General features: G+C 43.9%; 1 protein-coding gene across 3 annotated transcripts in view; it reads right to left on the bottom strand.

The window, feature by feature from the left end:
- rttn (rotatin) overlaps positions 1-24,046 on the bottom strand; it is a 56,087-nt gene that overhangs the window by 26,246 nt on the left and 5,795 nt on the right. For 2 of the 3 annotated variants that reach the window (XM_020041969.2, XM_010891205.4), the window contains exons 5-28: positions 20,911-21,001; positions 20,216-20,330; positions 19,350-19,500; positions 17,446-17,620; positions 17,022-17,215; positions 16,615-16,730; positions 14,927-15,094; positions 14,575-14,787; positions 13,758-13,870; positions 13,529-13,655; positions 13,308-13,433; positions 12,953-13,069; positions 12,321-12,460; positions 11,116-11,272; positions 10,925-11,024; positions 10,565-10,653; positions 10,354-10,471; positions 9,861-9,957; positions 9,497-9,562; positions 9,213-9,404; positions 8,148-8,390; positions 7,632-7,776; positions 5,934-6,100; positions 554-773 (exon numbers count right to left, since the gene is read on the bottom strand). In XM_020041969.2, coding sequence (XP_019897528.2) covers positions 554-773; positions 5,934-6,100; positions 7,632-7,776; positions 8,148-8,390; positions 9,213-9,404; positions 9,497-9,562; positions 9,861-9,957; positions 10,354-10,471; positions 10,565-10,653; positions 10,925-11,024; positions 11,116-11,272; positions 12,321-12,460; positions 12,953-13,069; positions 13,308-13,433; positions 13,529-13,655; positions 13,758-13,870; positions 14,575-14,787; positions 14,927-15,094; positions 16,615-16,730; positions 17,022-17,215; positions 17,446-17,620; positions 19,350-19,500; positions 20,216-20,330; positions 20,911-21,001 — 3,440 coding nt within the window. The remainder of the gene's footprint in view (positions 1-553; positions 774-5,933; positions 6,101-7,631; positions 7,777-8,147; positions 8,391-9,212; positions 9,405-9,496; positions 9,563-9,860; positions 9,958-10,353; positions 10,472-10,564; positions 10,654-10,924; positions 11,025-11,115; positions 11,273-12,320; positions 12,461-12,952; positions 13,070-13,307; positions 13,434-13,528; positions 13,656-13,757; positions 13,871-14,574; positions 14,788-14,926; positions 15,095-16,614; positions 16,731-17,021; positions 17,216-17,445; positions 17,621-19,349; positions 19,501-20,215; positions 20,331-20,910; positions 21,002-24,046) is intronic. The other variant, XM_010891206.4, reaches the window with a different exon arrangement.

The raw sequence follows: 24,046 nt of genomic DNA on the forward strand, positions 1-24,046 counted from the left end.
TGGCTATGAACCCCTGACAAAGTCTGGAGAGGGAGACAGGCCCAGTACAAGGCTAGGGGGCACCTGGTCATGTAATGTACACTAGTACAAACACTGCCATTTCTCCAGACTATCCCAGGCTATGCCAGAATAGGTTTTGCTGTGCTGTGTTTTCTTATGCTGAACTAAGCTACAATGAGCACTATTTTGTTTAGCTGAGCAAACAAGACTGTGCTCTGCTGTTCTCGGCAATGGCTAGAACCAGATGGAGCAAGCTGGGATATCTCCTTCCTAACACCTCACCCAGAACAAGCCTGCTTATCATTCAATCAATAACAAGCTGCATTAATTCATGTTTAGTAGCAGACCGTGGTTAATTATTTCACAGGTATTTTCGCCATAATTTCTAGAAGTGATCATTTGAGTAATTCGCTCTGCGGGTATCTTTTGACTTTGACAAATTTCTGCAGTCTGCGGACTCCGTCTGTCCTACGCTGCAAGGAGACGGGAGAGCTTTGGGGACAAAACAGGGAGGTGGACGGAGACAGAATCAACCTCCTCCCCGTAAACACACCTCCAGCAGTCCACTAAGGTACGTGGTGCAGAGAGAACGGGGCTCTGTGGTGGGGCAGTGGGAGCTCCAACCGGGCTGGGCTGTGAGGCTGACCATACCCAGCAGAGTCCTCTCTAGACTGGGGAGGCCGTAGAAGCGCGGGGCATCGGACACCCGCAGGCACTGGAGCAAGCGCACTGCCAGCTGGCTCACAAAGGGCCCCGCCAATGCCGAGCACAACCTGCGGGAGGAAGAGAGAGAGGGGTGAGAAGAGGAAATGGAAAGAAGGGGAACAGTGTGTGAGAGAGGGCGGGCAAAGACAAATATTACTGTCTTTAATGAGACCAACATCAAGGGGGGAAAAAAAGAACAAATGCATCTCCATGCAGCCATGAGCTTTGTTCAGGCTCTTCTATAATTTCAGGTTATTAAACATGAAACCAGACCCAGAGGCAGAGTGAATAACATGTGTGTGTTTGTGTGCGCATGTGTGTGCGTGTCTGTTAGCGCGCACACACACATCGACGCACCTCCACGCAGCATTCACTGTCTTAAGTCATGTTTTAGGTCTCTGTTTAGGAGAATTGTTTTCAATTTATTTATGAATAAAGACACTCAATAGTCAGAGGTTGTTAGCTAGATAAGGGTTAAAAAGAAGTCAAATGGGGCAGCTTTCATGGCCCTAGAATCTTCTGTTCTGGCAAAGGGACATGACAAAAGTACTGTGGTTGAACTGCAAAAAGAAAAATATAACAGCATACAGTATAATGGATCAGTAAACCACCCCAAACAAGGCTGAGCTATACCTATAAAGAACAGTCAAAACAAACCTAGCGTGTAGTCAGACACAACCCAAAACAAATGGCTGCTTTAGTTTATCCTGTTAGTCTTAGTCACTATTTTGGCGGTGTTGCTGGTGTTCTGTCCATACGTTTCTGTGTGTCTGTGTGTGGGAGAATTACAGAAAGGCCTATAGGGAGTTCTCAAGCAAAGAACAACAAGATGCTTTTAATACAAATTACTCCATACTCTCACTAATGAACACCAGAGATAGTCTGACAATTGGGGAGCTTTACTGGATATTGTTTTTCACTTGTTTTTCCAAAATTCCAAAAGTTTGTGTGAACTCGGGGACGCTAACCTCTCTGACCTTTTTTTTTAGGCCTTAGTCATTGTCCAACAATTTTAAATGCTATTGCTTGTTAAACACTGCTTTGATGGAAATAATCAACAAGAAAAAAGCAAGCCTAGTTCAGCCGGCCTGCAATAGAAAGTGTTCCCTCTTGAGAACCCAGGCCGCCCACGCAAAGGGCTGTGTCGTTAACCACTACACCACAGAGCTGTACATTTGCTGGATGTCAGTACAGCCTCTTGTCTCTATCTTGAACAAATCCTCTTTTGCCACTGGCCATTCATAAATGACATTGATACAGTTAAACTGACTAACGTTTCTTACTAAGTTTACCTCCACCACAAATAGCGTCTATGTACGGCGTTAGCCACTGGCCGTTTTAACAGTGTATTAGCCAGTAATAAGCTTTACCGGTTTCTACTTAATTACTGGAATAGTCATAAGAACTGAGCAATTGCTAGCGAGTCTGCCAAAGCTATTTCATTTCATCGCATAAGAAAATATTTTTTTCTTTCATGGCATAACAATGAACTTTTTTCTTTCATTTGTGAATGAAATATCTATAAAGGTGACGATAACTAACTTTTTCATCATGTGAAAAGACAAGAGAAACATGGAATCTACCAGAAATAATTAATACATTTGTTGCTCTCAATAGTTGCTCTCAACTTAGGTCTTCCATACAGTCTATGGGTCTTCCACATGAGAGGCACTGTCTTTAACCACTACGCCACGGCATTACACGTTTCAGCAGCCGCTAGACACCATTGAGCATTGTGTTAAACTGACTAATGTTTCTTATTAAGTTTACCTCCACCATAGCGTCTATGAACTGTATGGCATTTGCCACTGGCAGTTTTAACATCTTATTAGCCAGTAATAGGCTTCCTAGTATCTACTAACTTCTTAGGAATAATCATAAGAATTGAGGAATTTCTAGCGAGACTGATGAACTTTTCCATGCCAGAAACAGTCGCAACATAACCATATACAGTTTAAGTTAAGGCTTACTATAACGTAACTACTGTCTGTAACTACTGTGTGTCTATCCTGACCCAACACGTACGCATGAATGCATACTTCGAAAATCCACCAGAAACAGTTGCAATATAGTCGTAAACTGTTTTATTTCAGGCTTACTATAATGTAGATATTGAAGGTTTTAGCCAGCAAAGTTTTTGTCTATACGGAATAATTCATAATACATACTTCGCTTCGCCTGCTAGGAGATACGAACTCGGGATCTATAGTTTACTGGTCCACTTCTCTAACCACTACGAGGATATTGTACGTAATTGAAGTGGACCTCCCACAATTGACTGCAAGAGTAGGTAGGTTATCAGAGTGTAACCCAGCACTTTACAAAGAGCTTGGGGCAGTAGCAAACTATGAAGTTGACAACATTCACCAACAGTAGAAAACCTGAACATTTTACTTATTATATAATAAGTCTTGCCTTGCTCTGACATAGACTAGCCAAAATCTGACCATGGAAACCTGGAGGCAATCATTTTATATATCCTGCCTGAAAACCACTGAAACCAAACGGTTCTCTATGGTTCCATCGTATTGGTTTTCATATGAAAGGTGTTCAGTTGCCCAGAAGGAAACGTTCAAGGTAGGAACTCATTAAAGGGTTTTGCATCTTATGATTCAGCCTCTAGACATTGTTCATCAGTTACATAGAAAAACATAAGAAAGCAGTTAGTAATTTTCTGGACATATTTGAACATGAATAATTTATATTTAATTCAGTACGGTTAGAAAAACGTAACCTAATATAAAAAAGTGAAAACGTACAATTTGCATTAGATCAAACAGCAAAAAACATTCACACCAAACGAAATAGCTGGTGTTGGGCAGAAATAAGTTAATGTAGCCATTTGCTGTAACGATCTATCAGTCTCTTACATTAACTGGAAAGAATTGCTGTATGTTTGAGGGTATAACTAACTCAGTCCCTCTGAGCATTTCCACAGAATTAAGATCCGGGCTGTCTTAGACATCTCATAACACTCCTTTAAAAAAAATCTATGCCATTCTGTTGTGCTTAAAAAAATAAAAATTTTAGATCATTGTCCTGGGGCAAGATAGATTCTTCCTTCAGCTTTTTGACAGATACCGGCTTACATTCTACTCAAGTATTCTCTGGTCCGATGTGGAATTCATGACTGACTGAATGATGGGAGCAGGCCTGGTCTAGTGGAAGACCCTAATGTTCCCGTCACCATGCTTCATGGTTGGTTTGGGATTCACATTATTATGCCCCCAAAACAATGTCTATCCCCCAGTGGCATTTGGACTACTACAGAAAAAACTGACGCTACCAAACAACAAGCAGTGTTCACCATGCCAATGTTAGCGAGGAAAATATCTAGCTTGATCATGTCTTCTGTGCCTCCCCAATGCTTTCTTGGTCACAGTGCTTCGCCCATAACCTCAAAGCAATCCTTTGGAGAAATACAATATACAGTATTTCCAACTGTCTTAACACACTACCATAACGAGCTGAGCTACTCCAAGTCAACAAACGATGTATTTTTGCAACAATCCGGAATGACTAGTTGCCTCAATACTGACACTCAATATTAAATAGCATAACTTAGAAAAAACACAATACTTCTAAGCAGGTCCCTCCTGTGGGAAACTGTCCAACAACCCAGAATAATTGCCCACAATGTTGCAAGTTTGCGGGCAACAGCTTTGGGCTAGACCCATGTTGAGACATTGTTGCAAGTTCCTAGAGACCACTTAACACATTTCCAGTTGCAGACAAGTCATTTAGCAGACACTTTTATCCAGAGTGAGTTACAGTTATTCTATACATTTTAAGAAGCTAGGAGCGCACAACTCAGCAGTACAACGCAAGGAGTAAACATAAACACAACATGCGGTAATTTCATAATATAAACAGAAAGGAAGGCTGGTGGGCGAAGTAGACAAATAAATGCCACTGTAGGGAATTAAATATGAATGACCTAACAACGCAAACATTTATGATTCTACCCACGGATGGGCATTCATAACAATGCCTGCCGACAGCACAACATCCTATTGTAGTTTTGCTAGGAAAAGAGAGCATAGACTTTTATTTTGTCTCACTTAGGGCAACAGAATGGCAAGAAGCAAGCCTGCGGTTATCAACTGACTTTTTCTTAGATTACGTTTTGGCACATTTTTGCCGGACCGCGTAAGCAGAGCCAGCCTAGAAGAGTGAATGTCTCTCACGGAGTAACTAAGTGACTGACCACCCCTGGTTAAATAGCAGTTAGAGACGCGGGCACCGGAACGACAGGTCCCGTGTTCGCTCCCCGTAACAGTCAGAAGTCATTATGCCTGAGGTTCAGGACAGACAAAAACTTTGCAGGCTATAACTTTATGTAGCTACGTAATAGGAAGCCCTAAAATAAAACCGTTCTGGTGGATATTGGGATTTCTTCAGGACAGAAAAACACTTCGCTGGCTACAACCTTCAGTAGCTACGTAATGGGAAGCCTGAAATGAAACTGTTATACCAACACTTCGCTGGCTACACGATTCTCTCGTCTTTTCACTTGACGAAAAAGTTAGTCGGTTATCGCCACCTATATTGATACAGTAGTTATTGTATCAATGTCATTCACGAATGGCTAATAAGCTGTTAAAACGGCCAGTGGCAAAAGATATGCAGTTCATAGATGCTATTTGTGGTGGAGGTAAACTTAAGAAATGTTACTCAGTTTAACACGATAGTAAATGGTCTAACAAAATACTCAAACTTGGCGTGATGTTTATGGGTGACAAAATTATATAATGTCAAGAGGCTATACTGACAAATGGAAAATGTACACGCCGCAAACATACACTGTGGCGTAGTGGTTAACGACACAGCCTCTCATGTGGGCGACCAGGGTTCGATTCTCGAGAGGCCAGCCACGATCAACACATTCTATTGCGGGCCGGCAGAACTAGGCTTGCCTGGTTTCCTGTTTAAAGGACGTAGGATTTAATCGTCTGCTCCATTACAGGAATTGTATATTCAATACCAAACATGTTTTAATTATGTTCATTTGTCTCCTTTATTTTAAATGAATGTTACTGTTCAGAAACATGCGTGGTAACCGGTTAATTCAAGGCCGGTTATATGGTAGGAAAGTTCACCAAAATGTGCATTCTGGTGTAGTTCACAAAATGGGTCCAATGTGAACACATTGAAAAAAACTCAAGACATTGAACAACCCCCGAAGAAACCGACCAGGGGAAAGAGGCCGAGAGTGATTTCAACCATACCTGTCGGTAGTTTGTGTGAGGCGGTGCAGTAAAGTCTTGAGGAACCATGTCAGTTGCCTCTGTAATCTCTGGCTGATCTGGGCCCTCAGCTCCTCTGTTTCTCCCTGACTCGGAGTGTGTGTCTGCGACTCAGCAATTAGAAGCAAGTCCAGTAGAGAGCTGGTCTCCTGTGTAAAACAACAAATACCCACCTTTAGTGATGCCAACAGTCAATCACAGCTTAAGCTGTGACCCACCTAAGACGTCGTAACTGGGCAGGCTTCCATTCCCCCAAGTTTACAAGGACAAAAAAAAAAAAATAATAATAATAATAAATAAAATAAATATACATTTGTAAGAAATTATAAAAATTATAAATTATAATATAAAATTCTATAAAATTCTTAACAACTAGGATGCTGCTTGCTAAATCAATGTATGCTTCCCAACTATGACTTTTATTTCACTGTGAAATCTTCAGAGCTCTAGGCTGACAATTAGAATATGGCAGATTGGTTCATTTTGACCATCTACGGTATCCACGCTGAGCCTATTGGCCTAAGACAACACAGTTAGTCATGGCAGACTGACTGTCATCATTACACTAACGCACGATTTGGCTGAGTGGATAACAGAAACACTTCTGCCACTTTATTTTGACACCATGTGGGGGACGGGAGGCCGCTGCATGAAGCGTTTCAACAGCCAGTTCAATGGAAACACACGGAGGGGTCTACATTCTACACGCACCTTCTAAACATCCACTCAAAATGACCGGAGAAGATAATGGAAACCTAGCTACTCTTTACACAGACACTCACTCATTACATACCAACCGACTAACTACAATCCAAATAACGCAATCAGAATGACAGAAAATAGAAATTGAGAGGTGATTCTGAGATAGGGGACAGGTTATTACAGGCATACACAAGAAGCTCAAGTAGTAAGTAGAAAAGTAATTAAAATTCAACATTGTTCCATACGCACACTGATACACTAATCAAAGGAAAACTGATTCCATATATTGTAGCTAGCACCTGCACTTACAGAGTGGAATTTTCCTTGATGAAATACAATACCCACTGCCTCAGCAATGATGCATATGATCTGTATTATTTACTAGTAGTCTATTTTGTTGTTGTAATGTGATATTAATGCCTTTCTTCCTTTCCAGAGGGGATGATTTATGTTTAGGGAGGAGATTAGAGCTCAAGTGGATTACACAAACACATGCAGGCATGTATACACACATTACTGCCTCTGGGGAGAAGCCCAATCTAATGGTCCCCAGGTTAGACTAACATAAGGAAGGTGATGAAGATGTATTGAGTCGTGTTCAAACACAAGGCCAGTGTTCCTGTTATATTCACTCCCTCATGTCCTTGGTAATTATTTAGGTTCTACATGGTGGAGGGTCTTAATGAGAGTTAAAGGAGTATGATGTAGACAGAAGCCAGCAAACCCATAGAAGACAGGAAGAGAACTAATTCCCTAATAGGCTTCCATCACATTGCTCCCACCTGAGCTGGGTTTTTTAATAAATGTGAAAGCAGGAGATGAGATGGGAATAAAAGGCACTGTGCTAGAAACAGAATAGATCAGACTACAGAAGCTCACTCAGACCTTTTTGATCAGCACTTGACCTGTGGACAAGGAGACAAGACGATGAGATAAGGAGGCATGTAGATGAAAACAGGTCCAGGTACCAGAGCTAACCTGTTTGAGGAGAAGCTCTAGTATCCATCGCAGATCCTCGTCCTCTATCTCAGAGTGACTGTGTTTGAAGTAGCTGTTCAGGAACGCTACAACGTCCACCAGTAACCTCTCATCCTCCAGACACACTGGACGCACCTGCAAAAATCTGCAAAGGGAGGGGGGCAGAGAGAAACAGCACAAAGAACAGTAAACAAGTCATTCCCCACAAATATTACACCCCCACCGCCCACACACAAAAACAAAGGTTTACTTAACTGTAAATGTGGACAGACATATTGTCCATGGGTTAAGCTGGTTTCTCTCTACAACATACTCCTGTATTAAGACCCTCCACCATGTGGAACCTAATTAATCATCAAGGAGATGAGGGAGTGACTATAACAGGAACACTAGCCTAGTGTTTGAACACGACTCAATACATCTTTATCAGCTTCCTTCCTGGGGAACATTAAATTGGGCTCCCCTCTCTTCTCCCCTGAGACAGTAACAGGTGTGTGTTTGTGTGTGTGTGTGTACCTTGCAATGGCAGGCTGCCAGGGGAGGGAGTGGAGCGTGTCCCGGCAGCTGTGTGTGTGTGTGCTGGTGAGTGCCAGCTTGTCAATCAGCAGGTGGAGGCGAAGCCTGGAGAGGGCAGAGCTCACAGAGGCGTGGCCTGCTGCCATGGCGATGGCCTTGATGCAGTCCCGGAGGCCGGTGGGGAGGTGCGTCGCTCGGAGTGACAGAACCTGCGTTTCGGACAGTCTCAGATCACTGTGGAAACTAGACAAAAACAAGAAATTATGGGAAACTAGTTCCCCTTTGAGCAGTACAAACATGGGGAAGGGCCGGGAAAAAAAAAACACTTGTTGCCTCTGTTACCTAACACCATCCCAGCTGCCTTAATGGAAAAACAGTCATTGGTGAAAAGATGAAAATATTCTCCCCCTGGACAGATGCCCTGTAAGCTCGAGCGTAACCACACCACCGGCATAAAGGAGGAGGTAGCACCTCTGACAGGATGGAAAGAAATGATGGGGCCGGATCCTGAAGTGTGATGCTTCAGTTTCTGGATTGTCTCTGGCCTATAACACTTCCTGTGTTTGGAAAACATGAAGACTGGGTAGAGCAGACAGTCTCATCACTAACAGGCTCAGGCTTTAGAGCTGTTGTGAGCAGGGCAACCAAAAGTGGAAGCAAACGGGTGTAGCAGTAATTAATCCAGCATCCACTAGATGGGAGCAAATTCGTGATATCACCTTTAACCTGGCTGTTCATGTAGGTTCCTCCCGCTTGGACTTAACTTTGAACAACTAAAACATTTGACAAAATGAATATACCCCTGAACTGATCGTTTAGTTGCGTAAATCTGGTGTAATTGCTCTAGTTCAGAGGCAGAGAGAGGCTTCGTCATGCCTCTCAAACAGAGTGCTGAGGACCTTCGTTCAACAACGCCTGAAACCTCCAATTCCCCCGGAACGCGCCAGTGAGCGCAGTAGCTAGCGAACAATCGTAAAACAAATCCCCGGGTCAAAGGAAAACCATGAAAAACAAACGCGACATCTGGGAGGGCTTAAAGCGTAGCCTCTGACGACATTCACTCACTCGGCGACGTCACTGCGGATCCCCCGGAACTCCTCCAGGAGGTTATCCATCCCAGAGTGCCATGCGGTGTTCCAGACCAGCTGAAGCGCCTCCTTGGCAGGGACCAGGGACAGTAGGTCAGAGTTCAGGGGGAGCACGATGCAGTAGGGGCTCACGGCGTGGTGCGATGACGACTGGAACGGCAGGTTGTACCTGGACAGCAGGAGGGAGAGGAAGATTCGTTTTTAGGTATGTGAGACTTCACGGACAGGGAGACTGAAGATGAAATTCCAGCTGTTCTTTACCTTCGCATGACGGACACAGGGAGTGAGAAGGGCGTGAGAACCACCTCAGAGCCGGATGTCTCTGACCTGATGAGGCAAAACAAGTGACTTCAACCACACGGTGTCCTGGCCCGTGGGGTCTAGCGGTTAAAGCCGCGAACCCGGCAGACACGCACAGCTCAGCCTATCAGAATTGCCATGGGTCAGGGGGTCAACACATTGCCCTTGTGATCTCTGCTAGCTAACCTGTCTGCCGTTCACCATCTTAGCTAAAAAGACCCTGAAACACAACTTTGCCGTGGTACCATAAAGTGATAGAACGCAAAAGCTTCCCATTACGTTGACAAAAACAAGCCATACAGAGATGATAGGTAGGAACACTTACCAGACTTCCACGGAGGCAATCTCATCAAAAAGCAGGAGACACATCAACGAGGCTGCCTCACTCACATCCCTTCTTTTGGTCTTGATAAGCACTGAAGCTAACAGGGTAAACAAACAATTAGGGAACACCGAGTCTCGGCACAGTAACCTGATTACATCGATGGTTTAGCGGGTGCGATTGTAACCATGTGAGGGCCTTCCTGAGTGCTGCGTCAAAACGCATTTCCTAATGCCGTGAACATAACTCGAAACTCTAAGTAATGAATGAGCCGAACGCTTTCTGATGTGACTGAACCCCAGGGCAGTGGGAGAAGTGCCAAACTCCACAAACGTTACCAAATGAGACGTCCTTTGACCGTAGCCCTCGGCCGTGCAACGCAGTGACTGACGGTGTAAGCCAGCGTGCGACTGAACGAGGGCTGTGAACGAAGCTCAGAGCGGTGTGACGGCATTGGGCTGTGACGGTCGCCAGACGGGTTGTGCGGCGAACGTACCTCTGAGCAGAGCGATTAGGAGAGTGGAGTTCTCAGCCAGACGGTGTCTCAGGGAAGGGTCGGCGTACACCAGCTTCCTCAGGACACACACGCTAGGCTCTAACAGGCAGTCCATGCCCTGGAGGGAGAGCACGCGCACACACGTTAACCAACACACACGGACGCACAACCCACACACTGACATCAAGGATGGTCTCCGAGCTGGATTCACCGTCATGTTGCCGTTGATACACTCTGTGATGTAGCAGATCACTTTATCTGTTACACCAAGACTCTTCAGCACTGGGTGCATTGCGGTTTCTGAAAAACAAATGAAAAAGAATACATTCAACAGTTTGCCTACCATTAGTACAAATGATAAGGCAGTGACTGCATAAAAATGCCAGACCCTAAAATAAATCTGATGAGCGTTTCTTTCTTTTCTCAATGACTATTGTTTAATATTTTTTCTTCTGCAAAGTAACATATAAGTTCCTCAACCGGATGTGCTTTCCTCGTGATTTTCTAGGTCAACATTTATTCCCTGACAACCCTAAACCCACTGTTTGAAGAATGTGAAGTGTCAGTTCACCCTGTAGGACGACACCCAGCTGTTCTGCCGCTGACCTCCTGAGGGTCAAGTCTACGGTGTCAGAGGTCAAGATACTGAATAGCTTCTCCACTGACTCCACCTGGGGTCAAACAGAAGTAAATAACACAAATGAGAAAACACACTCTGTGTGTGTGTGTCTGTGTCTGTGCATACTAGTCTAAATAGCATACCTTGAGGAAGGACCTGTCACTGCTGTCCAGTGTGATGTCCAGTGTCTTAGTCAGACAGTAGAGGGAAGGGAGACAGGCCAGGACAGAGTCCAGGGGGGGTCTGGCTGTGGCATTGGTCAGCTGGGGTAAAAGGTGTTGTACTGCTGCAGCTCGTAGCCTGCAATCACACCACAGTGACACGAATACAACAGTAGATCACCAATCAGTCTTTATAATAGCCAGCAGAGAGTCTGCCTGCGCGTCTGCCTGCGCGTCTGTCTGCCTGCCTGCCTGCGCGTCTGCCTGCGCGTCTGTCTGCCTGCCTGCGCGTCTGCCTGCCTGCGCGTCTGCCTGCCTGCGCGTCTGCCTGCCTGCGCGTCTGCCTGCCTGCCTGCGCGCCCGCCTGCCTGCCTGCGCGCCCGCCTGCCTGCCTGCGCGCCCGCCTGCCTGCCTGCGCGCCCGCCTGCCTGCCTGCGCGTCTGCCTGCCTGCCTGCGCGTCTGCCTGCCTGTGCGTCTGCCTGCCTGCCTGCCTGCCTGCGCGTCTGCCTGCCTGCGCGTCTGCCTGCCTGCCTGCCTGCGCGTCTGCCTGCCTGCCTGCCTGCGCGTCTGTCTGCCTGCCTGCCTGCGCGTCTGCCTGCCTGCCTGCCTGCGCGTCTGCCTGCCTGCCTGCCTGCGCGTCTGTCTGTCTGTCTGTCTGCCTGCCTGCCTGCCTGCCTGCCTGCGCGTCTGTCTGCCTGCCTGCCTGCGCGTCTGTCTGCCTGCCTGCCTGTGAAACAGGCAAAGTCACGGGACTTTCATATACAGCAACTAAATCCTACATGCTACACAATGTGTATAGCAACTATACACAATATTCAGGAGATAAGTGAATCCACATTGCAATAAAGAAAGATGGACGGTTGGCAGAGCAGAGGAAGAGCTGTGTGGAGGAGATAGCTGTTTTCCACAGCCATCACAGAGAGCCCCCAGCTAGAGACGCACAGCTGATGAGTCCATCAAAGCTGATAATAAGTGACAGCAGTAATATGCCCATCAACACTGACACACAGTGTTGGAGAGTAGAATAGCTAAACACTCAGACAGTTGTCTGGTTTTACAACGCCCCAGAGAGTCAATGTCAAATTCAGCCAGCAGCTTCAAACGCACAACGACACACTTAGACAAGTTTGCGGTTTTCTCCAACACACACCTCTGTAGACGCGCACACGCACACACTCTCACTTACGTCTGCTGTTTAGTAAAGAGTAGTCGGAGTGCAGCTCTCAATTTGGTTGTGTTTGGAAGTACGCCATCTCTCACCTCGTTTGACACATCACTTATCAGCAGAACACAGTTTCCCAATGCATCCTCTGTGCCTGCGTAACTCTACACACACACAGAGACACACACACACACAGACAGACACACAGACAGTAAGGGCATGGGAATTCCAACTGAGCACAACAGTAAATAAATAAGCATCAGCGTAATTAGAGAAGGGTTCATCGTGTCACAACCAACATGACAGGTCTAAGAGATGAGTGGCCTCTACAAATTCAAATCAAACTGGGCGACCTTGTCAACAACCCATGGACATGTTCAATTGTCTGCATTTCTGTTGCTTCAAACTCCTTTTTCATTTTTACAGAAAAACAACAATATCACAGAATATGCAAATAAGCCTCTAACAAAATATTGCTTGGCAGAAGCTCAATATCATGCTTTTGAACTTGGAGGACACGGAAATTGCACTTGGATTATGTTTTGTTCAGAAAGGGGGTTCAGAAAGGAGGGGAAAAGATGGTAGTGAAGCACTAAGATGCTCCCCTTCCCCCCACAATACTAAGAGGACATTCTAAATGAGTGTCTGTACAGTACCTGCAACACAGGGATGACCGGGGAAAGCGCCTGGTTCAACCTGTCCCACGTTGATGGTGTCATCATTAATCTGCCCTTCAGCAGAAAGAGCAGGATATCCTTGGCAGCAGAGTTCACCTATAGATCAAACATCAACCGCTTGAACCTTACCACAGCTGTATGACAACAAAGTCCTTCACCCAACTGTTTATTGGCTATTCAGCTTTTATTTAGCCAGGTATGACGTTTAGAAGAAATAGTGTTTTACAAATGCCATTCGACCTTTTACTTGGCTTCATACAGACACTTGAAATGAATGTGTTTTGCACACACACACACACACACACACACACACACACACACACACACACATTACCTCTCCATTTGGGTCCCATAGTCCAAAAACACTGATCTCATAGAGGACTTTGGGGTGTAAGAGGAAGTGAACCCCACTACAGACAGATGACAGTGGGTTGGCCACGTTTTGAACCCCCAGACACTCCTAGAGGGGTCAAAGGTAAACAACAGGCTTACAGGAGCATATAGCTCGGTCTTTCTAGATGACCATGAACAGAAACATTAACACTGGGAACGTACCTTGACTATGTTGAGTATGCAGGTGTAAGTCTCTGTCTTGACTGGGAGGAGTGGGTGGGACAGCAGCTTCAGTAAAACCTTCTGGCTGTCTGTCTGAAGCAGAGGACTGGCCTGTTCAAACTTCCACCTAATGATGTACCCACCAGTCAGTCATTGCGCAAATGAATTAACAGATACATAAATCAATAGATATATGCAGAAAAGTGACTATCGGTGACAGATGTCTCACAGGTGGGAGCAGATCTTGATGCACTCCTTGATGAGGGGTAGATGTTGGTGGTATGGAAGGCCATCTGTGGCTTGGTCTGCCAGTTCCAACAGTTCCAGCCAGTTCTTCTCTCCCTCGATTCAAGAATTTAGAGAAAACAGGTGTAACAGTAAAATACTTGAGCACAGTTTTCTTCTCCATTAAACGACAATAAAGTGGCACTCAAGTGTGTTCACCGCCCTTGGAGTTAACCACATTGTATTGAGTTAAAAGGAAAAAAAGGAGTTACTTGAAGGTTTTTGACACAGATCAAAACAAGAGTCCATACTGTCAAATAAAATAAAAATAAAAAAGAACAATTAAAAAATGTATGATTGCATCCAAATTCACCTTCAGGCCAATATTATTGTCAACTCAAAATGTGGATAAGTCTCACAGCAGGTTTGTCCATTGTTCTTTGCCAAATATGTGGGATGGAGACCTTTGTTGAACCACAGTGTTCAACTTTTCACCTGACTATAATGCTTCTCACCCAGATGCTGTGTTTTTGAGGACAGCCTTTTCTAGATAGATTGTGCCATATCCTCTCCATTTCTTAGTAATGGACTATACTGGGCTCCAGGGGATTTAATGCCTTGGACATGTTCTTATCCTACCCATGATTGGTGCTTTTGAATACTTTTGAGAGCCACTGTACAGGTTTTAATTTTACTAAATCCTTCACAACAACCCAGACTGTTCCATTTGGATGCTATTCTAACTCACAGCGGAACCCAGTACCACACTGGTGCTTTCTATTCCTTTACACATCAGCCTCCGGTTTCCCCTCCTGGTGTACCTGTTGCTGTGTCTCCTTGAGAAACAGACAGGTGGACTCCATCCAGAGAGCGGCGCGACCGGCCCTCTTACAGAGCTTGTGGCCTTCAGGATTCACCTGCTCCAGGTAGGCCACAGCTGCCTCCACCGTGCCGGGATAGGCTAAGCCGAAGGGCTGGTCCAGACACAGCGGCAGGATGGCAGCCACCGTACTCTCCGGAAGATGATCATTGGCCTGCAGAGGAGAAACGTATATCTGAAAGTCAGTTGAGACTTGGGCAGGGGCTCTAATGCCTGATAAAGCAGTCCAACAAGTGCCGCTGTGTCAATGAATAACAGAGGCGGGCCTGAGAACGCGCGCACGAACGCCACACCTTCTCCAGAGGCAGGATGGTCTGCAGCAGTCTGACGGTCAACACGGCGGTGCTCATGTAAGCCAGTCTGTGGTGGACCAATGAGCTTTCAGGACAGCCTGAGGAACAGCTCTTATGATAGGTCATGATGTCACCCAGAGTCTCCATGGAGAACTGCAGCTTCTCTCTCTGAAAACCACCCAAACACAGATGAAAATCAAATCATCAAATCATAAACCCAAGCCAACAACAGCACGTAGACACCAGGAGAGGGCGGCAGATACTCTTCCCATTGACAGGCCTGTCTAAAGACGAGAGCACTGAAGAAGCTTTCCAGTGACAAAGGAAGCTGCTGTCCAGCTAGAGATGACAAAACGGTTTGGACGCTGCACTGCACAAGGTAGTATTTAACCAAAACTGCAGGAGATGTACAGAGACAAACATACACTACATCATGCTATTACTCTGGGAGTACCGTGAGACAATGCACTAAAGCATTCAGAAAGTATTTACTGTAGAGTAACTCCCAAAACATACATGTTTGTCTGTTGAATTCTGAAACTACGGCCAATTTTATATGTTTTTCACTAAACTTCATTGCTAAGCCAGGGTGTGAACCTTCCATCAAAAACCTGAATTTCTCATGTTTTACTATTTTTGTAAGGAAGTAGACAATCAATTAAAATGTACAATATACCGTACACTTAATATGGCAAATGTGAACCATGATGAAGCAATCATGGAGAATGATGAGGCATATACAGCTAATTTCTCTTTAACAATGTTAATTTTTACACTTTCTCAAAATTGACAATTGGGTTTGGACGATTAATACTATTTTGGAGCCATATTTGGATATTTCCCAGCAGGCCTTTTTAGCAAAACGGAGAGATAACCACCCAACACAGTTAAGCAACAACATTATACAGTGTTGATTTATCTGTGAATTATACAAACCTAATTTATTCATCCCAGGTGGTGTCAAAAAGCCCAGTGCTTCCAAAACCTGATATTCAAATATTTCAAATCAGATTTCCACACTATAAGTCAACACTAACACTCTGAAAATTTGAAAATTATAATATATGTATAAGAGCCTTTCAGAGCCTAAAAGCCAATATTCATGTTTATGTGGGATGGCTCAGGCCAACTGCATGATGTCACTAGGCTGATGTGAATATATATGAATGACTGTTCATCTGGAGAAGGGCTGATCTAGACCATCCTGTCATCAGGTCTGTCACAGACCGTCTGTGCGTAAATATGTTCACATTTTCTTTTCTAAAGGGCCTAATGAAATCGGGGAAATAAATGATTCCATATTTTTTTTCTTTTATAAAACAATTGGGAATAAACACTGATTTGAAGAAATAAAGAGGCAACCATAAATATGTCAGCCCCCACAATACACCATCGTCCAGGTCATAATGTAAATGGTGGGTCTTCCGGAATACACATCATTCTCAAATGTTTAGTCAAACCTGAACCAGAAATGTCTGAGATACTGCATGGATTAGAAAAATGCAACCCTTAGCTTGTGTGTAACATTTCTAATTAAGAGATAAAAAAATTTCTTGCAGAGAACTCATCAACAATATTTTTACATTAAGATTTTTTTGTTTAAACAAATAATTAAATAAAATGTCAGCCCGTGTATGTACGAGTAAATATCCAGAAAAATATCAATATTGAGCAGTGTTATAACTTGCCAGCTCCATCGCCACCATGCTAGTATCGTCCCAGACCAGCTCACACACACTGTCTCTGAGCAGGACCACAGCCTCACACAGTAGCTCACACGCACCCAGGAACACGCGCACACCGTCTGGGGGAGAGATGTCGGGAAGGTAAGAGGGGATTGGAGAGAGAATAACATTTCATAGTTAACTTACGAGAGAGAGGGACATTTTATTTTTTTTAAAACACACACAAAACAAGACTAGCGCAAGCACACAGCATCTGATTGGGGTTGAGACACCTCAGCATTCTCTATAGATACTGAATAACACACTAGAACACTTTTACAATGTACCGTCAGAAAGACAGACAGAACGAGAGAGGTAGGTAGAGACAGGAAGGCATGTTTGAACAAACCCACACAGTCTGCCACTCCTACCAGTTCTGAGCAGCGGTACGGCATGCTCCATGGCGGCTACAGTGAACTGGGCCAGGCTGAGCTGCTGGAGCTGCAGCGCGAGGACGTCCTCCACCCCAAGATCGGGCATTTCCAGCTGGGCTGCATTCACAGGCGAGGGGGCGTTCGGTCCGGAGGCCAGGGCCGCTGCTGTAGCCCTCTGAGAGCTACCACTGCTGAGTAAACGGGGAAGCAGCAAACCACACAAGTAAATCAACAGTCCGGACTCACTCCTGGCCCCGCGCGCATCACGGCAACCTAGGACTCGTCACTTCTCCACCTCATAGTCAGCGAGTAGTGTTACACACTGGTAATGCATGAGGAAGCCCCCCCATCCCAAACTATGTGAAGCACTTTGGGTAAACAGAAAAGCGCTGGATAAATCTAATCAATAATCATAATGAACCTGTCGGAGGCGGCGTCCCCATCCTGTCCATCTCCTCTGGGCCTCTGTCCGGTGCGCCCCACCACAGAAGGACGTGGGGAACACTCTCCGCCTGGGGACGAGGCCAGGGAGGGCTGGGCCCCAACGCCACGCATCTCCCGGGAGTAGGACAGGGATGAGTTCTGGGACACCGGGTCTACGGGGCCAGAGGTCGAGAGAATGCGTGACGCAAACGGAGCGTGTTGAATAGAACCCTTATAAAGATACGTTCCCTCAACAATTACTGGCACTAGTGGTACATAGGAAGGGTTAGGCTCTCTTTTTAAACATCAGCTTGATCTTACACTCAAAATAGGAAAGAAATCACTCATTCAGTTATGATTGTTAAGATTTGAGCACCCTCCCCTCGCCAAGATAACATCACTGAGTCTACTATTGTGATGTATGGTGAGGTGGATAACACATGGATCTGAGACCATTTCTTTTTTGTGTTACTTGACAAATCCATGATGCCGTTCATAAGTCCTAATAAATAGCTTCTCAGGGCCACATCTCAGATCCACCACCATACAACCCAGTGGGGATTAAGTTATTTTCTGCATGAACATCCATCTTTTTACATGTAGCCAAAAAGCTCTATTTTTGCAATACCGGACCATAGAACTCGGGTACAATAAAAGTTAATCAATGCCGTTTAGCAAACCCCTGGTGCTTATGTTCCTGTCGAATAGGTTTTCTTCTTGAATTATGAAGGTGTGACATTGAATTGTAGTTTTTGAAAAGTGGTGACCCCAAGACTCAACCAGTTTCTGCAATTCTCCAACAGTGATGTGTTCTTTTTTGCAAGTGTGCATGGGGGCAAAATAGACTTGTATCAGCATCCAGGAAGGTTCTTCACAGCTCCAGTAGGTAGAATCAACTTAAGTATTGCCCTAGTAATGGAGATGGATATTTTCAGGTGTGTAGCTGTTTTTTTTTTTGCTATTGCCTTAAGTCAAAACCTTCTGTCACGTGTTTTCTGACATTCCCCCTTTTGACAAGTGCAGCCACTTACAAGTTCCTAATGATTTAAATATCAATGTTCTGAAAAAATACATGTTAATAGCTAGATGTGATTCAAAATCATTTCTAGGGGTGCCAAAGATCGCAGCATGTGTTTTAGAAATATGTCTTGATAAAGACCTTTCTTCTTCAAACAAGCTTACCTTAATTAAAGGTGAGATTTCGCTCATATTTTGAGTGTAAGATCAAGCTGATAATCAATGCATTTTTTATACCTTTTTGTTATACATTTTTGTTCATCTTTACCATGGGGCCAATAATTGTGAGGCGCCATAGGACAGGGCTATTTCAGACTTTGAGTGCCTAGCACTAAACTTTGGACCTGGGTCAATAAACTGTGATAGGAATTCTGAAAATAACAATAAGAGTTATTTTTAGGTGAGATGTACTCTGAAGAGAATTATCAGACACGTGGATCCCAAGATTGAGCAGAAATTAATTTTAGCACCATAGTGATAATTGGTATTTCAACAGCTTCACACACACTGAACTAATGAATAATAATTAATAAATAAGAGGAAGTTGCATAACAAATATGAAATTAATGTCTGCACACTCCACTGGCTTCCATTTGAAGCTTTTCAACTAGAGGACCATGGTGCTTCTCTGTCCTGGCACCCCAACAGTGGAAATAGCTCGTCCTACGAGGGAGGACAGCAGAGACCCTAACCATTTTCACAATAATAATAATAATAATAATAATAATAATAATAATAATAATAATAATAATAATAATAATAATAATAATAATGAACAAGATCAAAAAAGCAATACAGTACACTATTTAAACCAGTGGCAAGTAGCAAACATGAGATCAAGATAGGCATAATATTCAATATTAAACCATCCCGATGTAATCCCACCTTGTTTGGCTGAGTAGAAGCTGGGATCTTGATGGAAGCGTAGTCTTCTTCTAAGCCCCACACACAGTTGGTGTAGACAGGCCACTGCCTGCATTCTCAGGTAGCCAGCGTCACTCTCACCTGGACTCAGCCGCAGCAGGGAGAGTAGGTTCTACAACACATTAGAAATCAGAGAATGAGTAAGGGTCAAACATTCACTAGAAAGACACTTTTTTATTTTTCCCAAGCCGGTCGACACACTACAGAGCAGGATAGTTATAACACCAGTCGAACGGAAATCACTCAACGCATTATCGTTTGCCACATATTTCTGTCGGAGATCCTTTCATTATTGATGAATTTAAATGATGCCAGGACAAGAAGTGTTGTGCAAAAATTATGTCTCCTGCAGTTGAACAATCTAACCAATCGGAGAATCAAAGCCAAATATTTTTCGGTCTCTGGCTAAACCCATCGGTTTCTGACACAGAATGTTTAGATTGTTTCTGTGATCTACAGACCATCTTGGAGGTGGGCGTTGCATATAGTTTGGCTGAACCAAGGAGCAAGGCAAAGGGTTATAACCATTAATAAAAGAGTTACCATAGTCATTGAACATGTCCAGCTGAAGGCCCACAAACCACAGGGCGATATAGAAGCTCTAAATAAGACCACACAGTAAATAAAAGGCCATCTAGAATTGAGTTATTGGAGCTGTAATTTGTCCACTGTTCACCTATCTATCAATGGCTAATGATGTCATGGCTTTAAATCCCAGAGATTCAATCAATCTAATTGCCTCTATGGAGCCTGCGTAGGACTAGGCCATGGGTAAGGACTGGTAGTCTGGTGGACACTACTTATGAAAGGAAGTATACAGGTCTTACTTGCACAATAGTGGGCCGTTGGAGAAAGATCTCAGCTGGGAAATCCTGCATGATGACATCACGTAGAAGCTCACACGTGGTCCGCACCAAGTGGTGGTTGTTACTCCTTAGCGAACTAGTCGAACACAAAGGCAGAAGCCCGATCCAATTGAATAAACAGTTTTAAAAAAAACATATTAAAGGGATAGTTTGGAAATCTACTTCCCCAGAGTCAAACAAACTTATTAATACCTTTGTTAGGAAAATGCCAACTAGCGTAAGCGCAATTGATAACCAGCATTAGCACAATAAATGGAATTCTAAAGGAGCAAAATGTTAACATGGTCTCACAAAAATACTTACACCAGCTTTATACTGAACTCCTTCATACTGACCACTAGACCAGGTGGTGTGATGCCTGGATGACAACTTCAATGACAGCAAGACAAAAGAGCTAATCGTGGACTACAAGACAAGTGCTCCTCAACACACACAGTCATTAAGAGAGTAACAGCCAGGAACGAGATCCCTCAGGGCTTTAAGATTGTCAGCATTTGAGGGTTAGTATTCAGCGCATGTGAATAGATTTACTCAGAGACAACAACAAAAAGAGTTGATCTGACACTGGGGAAGAAGACATTGCCAAAATACTGAAATATCCCTTTAACACTGAAAGCATATCATTATATTCTCAACACAGTTCTGAAGTCACTAACCTTTCATTGGATGTCAGAATGTGTCTGTCTGTTGTGGTCAAAGCCAACCATGGAAACGTAGAAAACTTCAGGCATTTAACAGAGTTACTCACTGCAAATAGACAACATTCGAACATGGAGAATCAGTACAAAACTATTTGAAATATTTTTGAAATATAAAATTGTCTGGGGATCCAGCTCTTCCCTTGAGCTTTCCCTTTTACAGACAAAAGATCCTGAAGGATTTGAGCATTTTGGGGATTTTTCGATGTGTATACAGTGGGTATAAAAAGTCTACATACCACTGTTAAAATGCCACGTTTTTGTGAATGTAAAATAATGAGACAAAGATAAATCACCTTTAATGTGACCTGTAACGTGTGTGTAGACTTTTTATATCCACTGTATGTTTATGTAGAAATAGCTCATTCAGCCACCTCTATCTTTCCTTTGCCAGTGGCTACTGCAGTGAAGATCAGGTGTTTGTCTGCTGTGGACTCCACATTCCTCAACAAATTGTACAACTAATATTCATATAGTAACTTCAAACAGCAGGCTATTCAGTCAAAATATGAAGGCAGAATATGAAACACAAGCAAGACATCATCATCATCATCTTGCTATTGACAGTGCAGTGAAGCTATAGCAGCTTCAGAATTAACAGCTTGAACCCTAGAGACCAGGACCGAAGAGTCATATAGCTGAAAACAAAGTTGGTTCATCATTAGATGGTTCAAATAGGCAAGCCAGCAAAAACCCAACCATTACAAACTAATTCCGGAGTAGTAGCATGGGGAGAAATTGTCTACACAGGGAGGAAGAGAAGGTTTACACATGGCCTGCTGGGCTGTGGAACAGTAGATTAATGATGATAAATCAAACAGACAGTACTTGGGGAATGTCAGGACTGTGGTGAATAGCTCCCTGCATCCAGGGCCCATACAACCCATTCTACAATAGATTATGATAATTATTATTATTATTAAGGGTTATAGAATAGGCTAGTGATGATGTTGATGGAGATAAATCTGGCCTTGAGGAGTTCACAAGTATTTTAGAGGACAAGAGAACGAGAGTACCTAGAAAGTGCATAGTCAACAGAGTAAGTTGAGGTCCGCTACAGACTGTGTTTAATTGGGTAACAGGAGGATGGACACTTTTTTTATTTGGGTAGCCCTGCATGAATTAAAAACGAATGCACTGGCCAGTAGTCCACTACGTAGCCGCGGGAAGTAGAAGAGCTGCAGCCCCCGAGGACACAGCACCAGAACCCCCGGGCGAGATTCCGTCTGCCACAAATACGGGCAGTGCATGTGAGGCCTGCGCGTCGTTATGGCGGCAGGCGTGTCACCCACGCGTTCGATATCCGTTACATTCCTCCACACGATTAACCATTATCAGCTCCCCCCTGCTCAAAAAATCTTTCAGCAGCCGTGGCCTAACGTGCCGTTTAATGTTCAAATCAGAGATCGTTCAGGTTTCATTTATTGGCATCGTAGATGACAATATAGAAAATATACATCAGACCAAGTTGCCTCGTCCCTCTGACACAAGCATGTGTCCACAAAAGAATGAGAGACCACAGATCATAAAGTAGAGGAACCCTGTCAATTAGTGATGTGAAGTTGGTGAAAAGTTGCGGTTGAAGTTCACAAACTATGCGCTCACCCTCGCAGCAGCCATGCAAAACCCAAGCTGCAACTAGACCAACTGTAGTTGTAAATGCATTAGGAAACACTATTTCCGTGTGCCTAATTGTTATAAATGTATTTCATTTACCAAATGTCTAAAACTTGTCAGCAATAGCCCCACTTTCTGGCTTACGTGGTAAAATAACAGTGAAAAGGTTCTCTATTAGGAGCATGCATAATTGCATTCTTAACAAAAAATGTGAGATAGCCACCCCAATGCTAGTAAACTAGGCACAGCAGTCTAAATATACCAAACATAATGAAATTACATAAAAAATAAACTGGTATGACAAATATATATCTTCTAATGAGTACACAGAGAATTGAAAGAAACAGTGGACATGGTTAGTCTGGAGTATTGTACTGTGTATTGAAGTATGTAACAGTCCTGAGCGATACTACTGTCCTGTTTCTGGAGTAGATTAATAAACATGGTCGCTTTAGATTGCAAGAACCCCCATCCGTTTACCACCCTTTTTTCTCATGCCCCCAATTTCGTGAAATTTAATGTGGTATTATCAGGGCCTAGCAAATGTGGGGAATGTGATTCACAGGGCATCCTGTTCATAGTAAGGTCAATGTTGTCAATAAGTGAGGGGCATGTACATTTTCAGAGGGCCCAGGTTACCTGGCCACGGCCCTGAGAATTACCACAGCAACCAGAAATAAAAGTAGGCTTACTGCTTACTGCGCATCCGTAATGTAACAGGAGAACTGCACATTCATCATTCAAGAGGCTGAAACTTTATCATACACAGATAGACGTTCTCTCACAACATTGTCTTAAGTGATAGATAGCATAGTTTGACCGCTTAGAAAAAAATATACATTATGATGCTGGTTCATTTATCAAAATAAGAGCATGGGCTGCATGGTATATTCTCATTGATTCAGCACTGGGCTATGTCCTTTGAAAAAAAGCTCTCTTCATAATCCAAGACAGAAACCCTTCACCGTTAGAGATAGCTTACAGTATATCTTTTCATGTGACAACACTGAAGAAATTTGCTACAATGTAGTGAGTGTACAGCTTGTATAACAGTGTACATTTGCTGTCCCCTCAAAATAACTCAACTCAACAAAATAATAGTTACTCTACATAAAGATGGCCTAGGCTATAAGAAGATTGCCAAGACCCTGTGCTGCAGCACAGTGGCCAAGACCATACAGCGGTTTAACAGGACAGATTCCACTCAGAACAGGCCTCGCCATGGTCGACCACAGAAGTTGAGTGCATGTGCTCAGCATCATATCCAGAGGTTGTCTTTGGGAAATAGACTTATGAGTGCTGCCAGCATTGGAGGGTCAGCCTGTCAGTGCTCAGACCATACGCCGCACACTGCATCAAATTGGTCTGCATGGCTATCGTCCCAGAAGGATGCCTCTTCTAAAGATGATGCACAAGAAAGCCCGCAAACAGTTTGCTGAAGACAAGCAGACTAAGGACATGGATTACTGGAACCATG

Source organism: Esox lucius, chromosome 21, assembly GCF_011004845.1.
Source record: "Esox lucius isolate fEsoLuc1 chromosome 21, fEsoLuc1.pri, whole genome shotgun sequence".
NCBI lineage: Eukaryota > Metazoa > Chordata > Actinopteri > Esociformes > Esocidae > Esox > Esox lucius.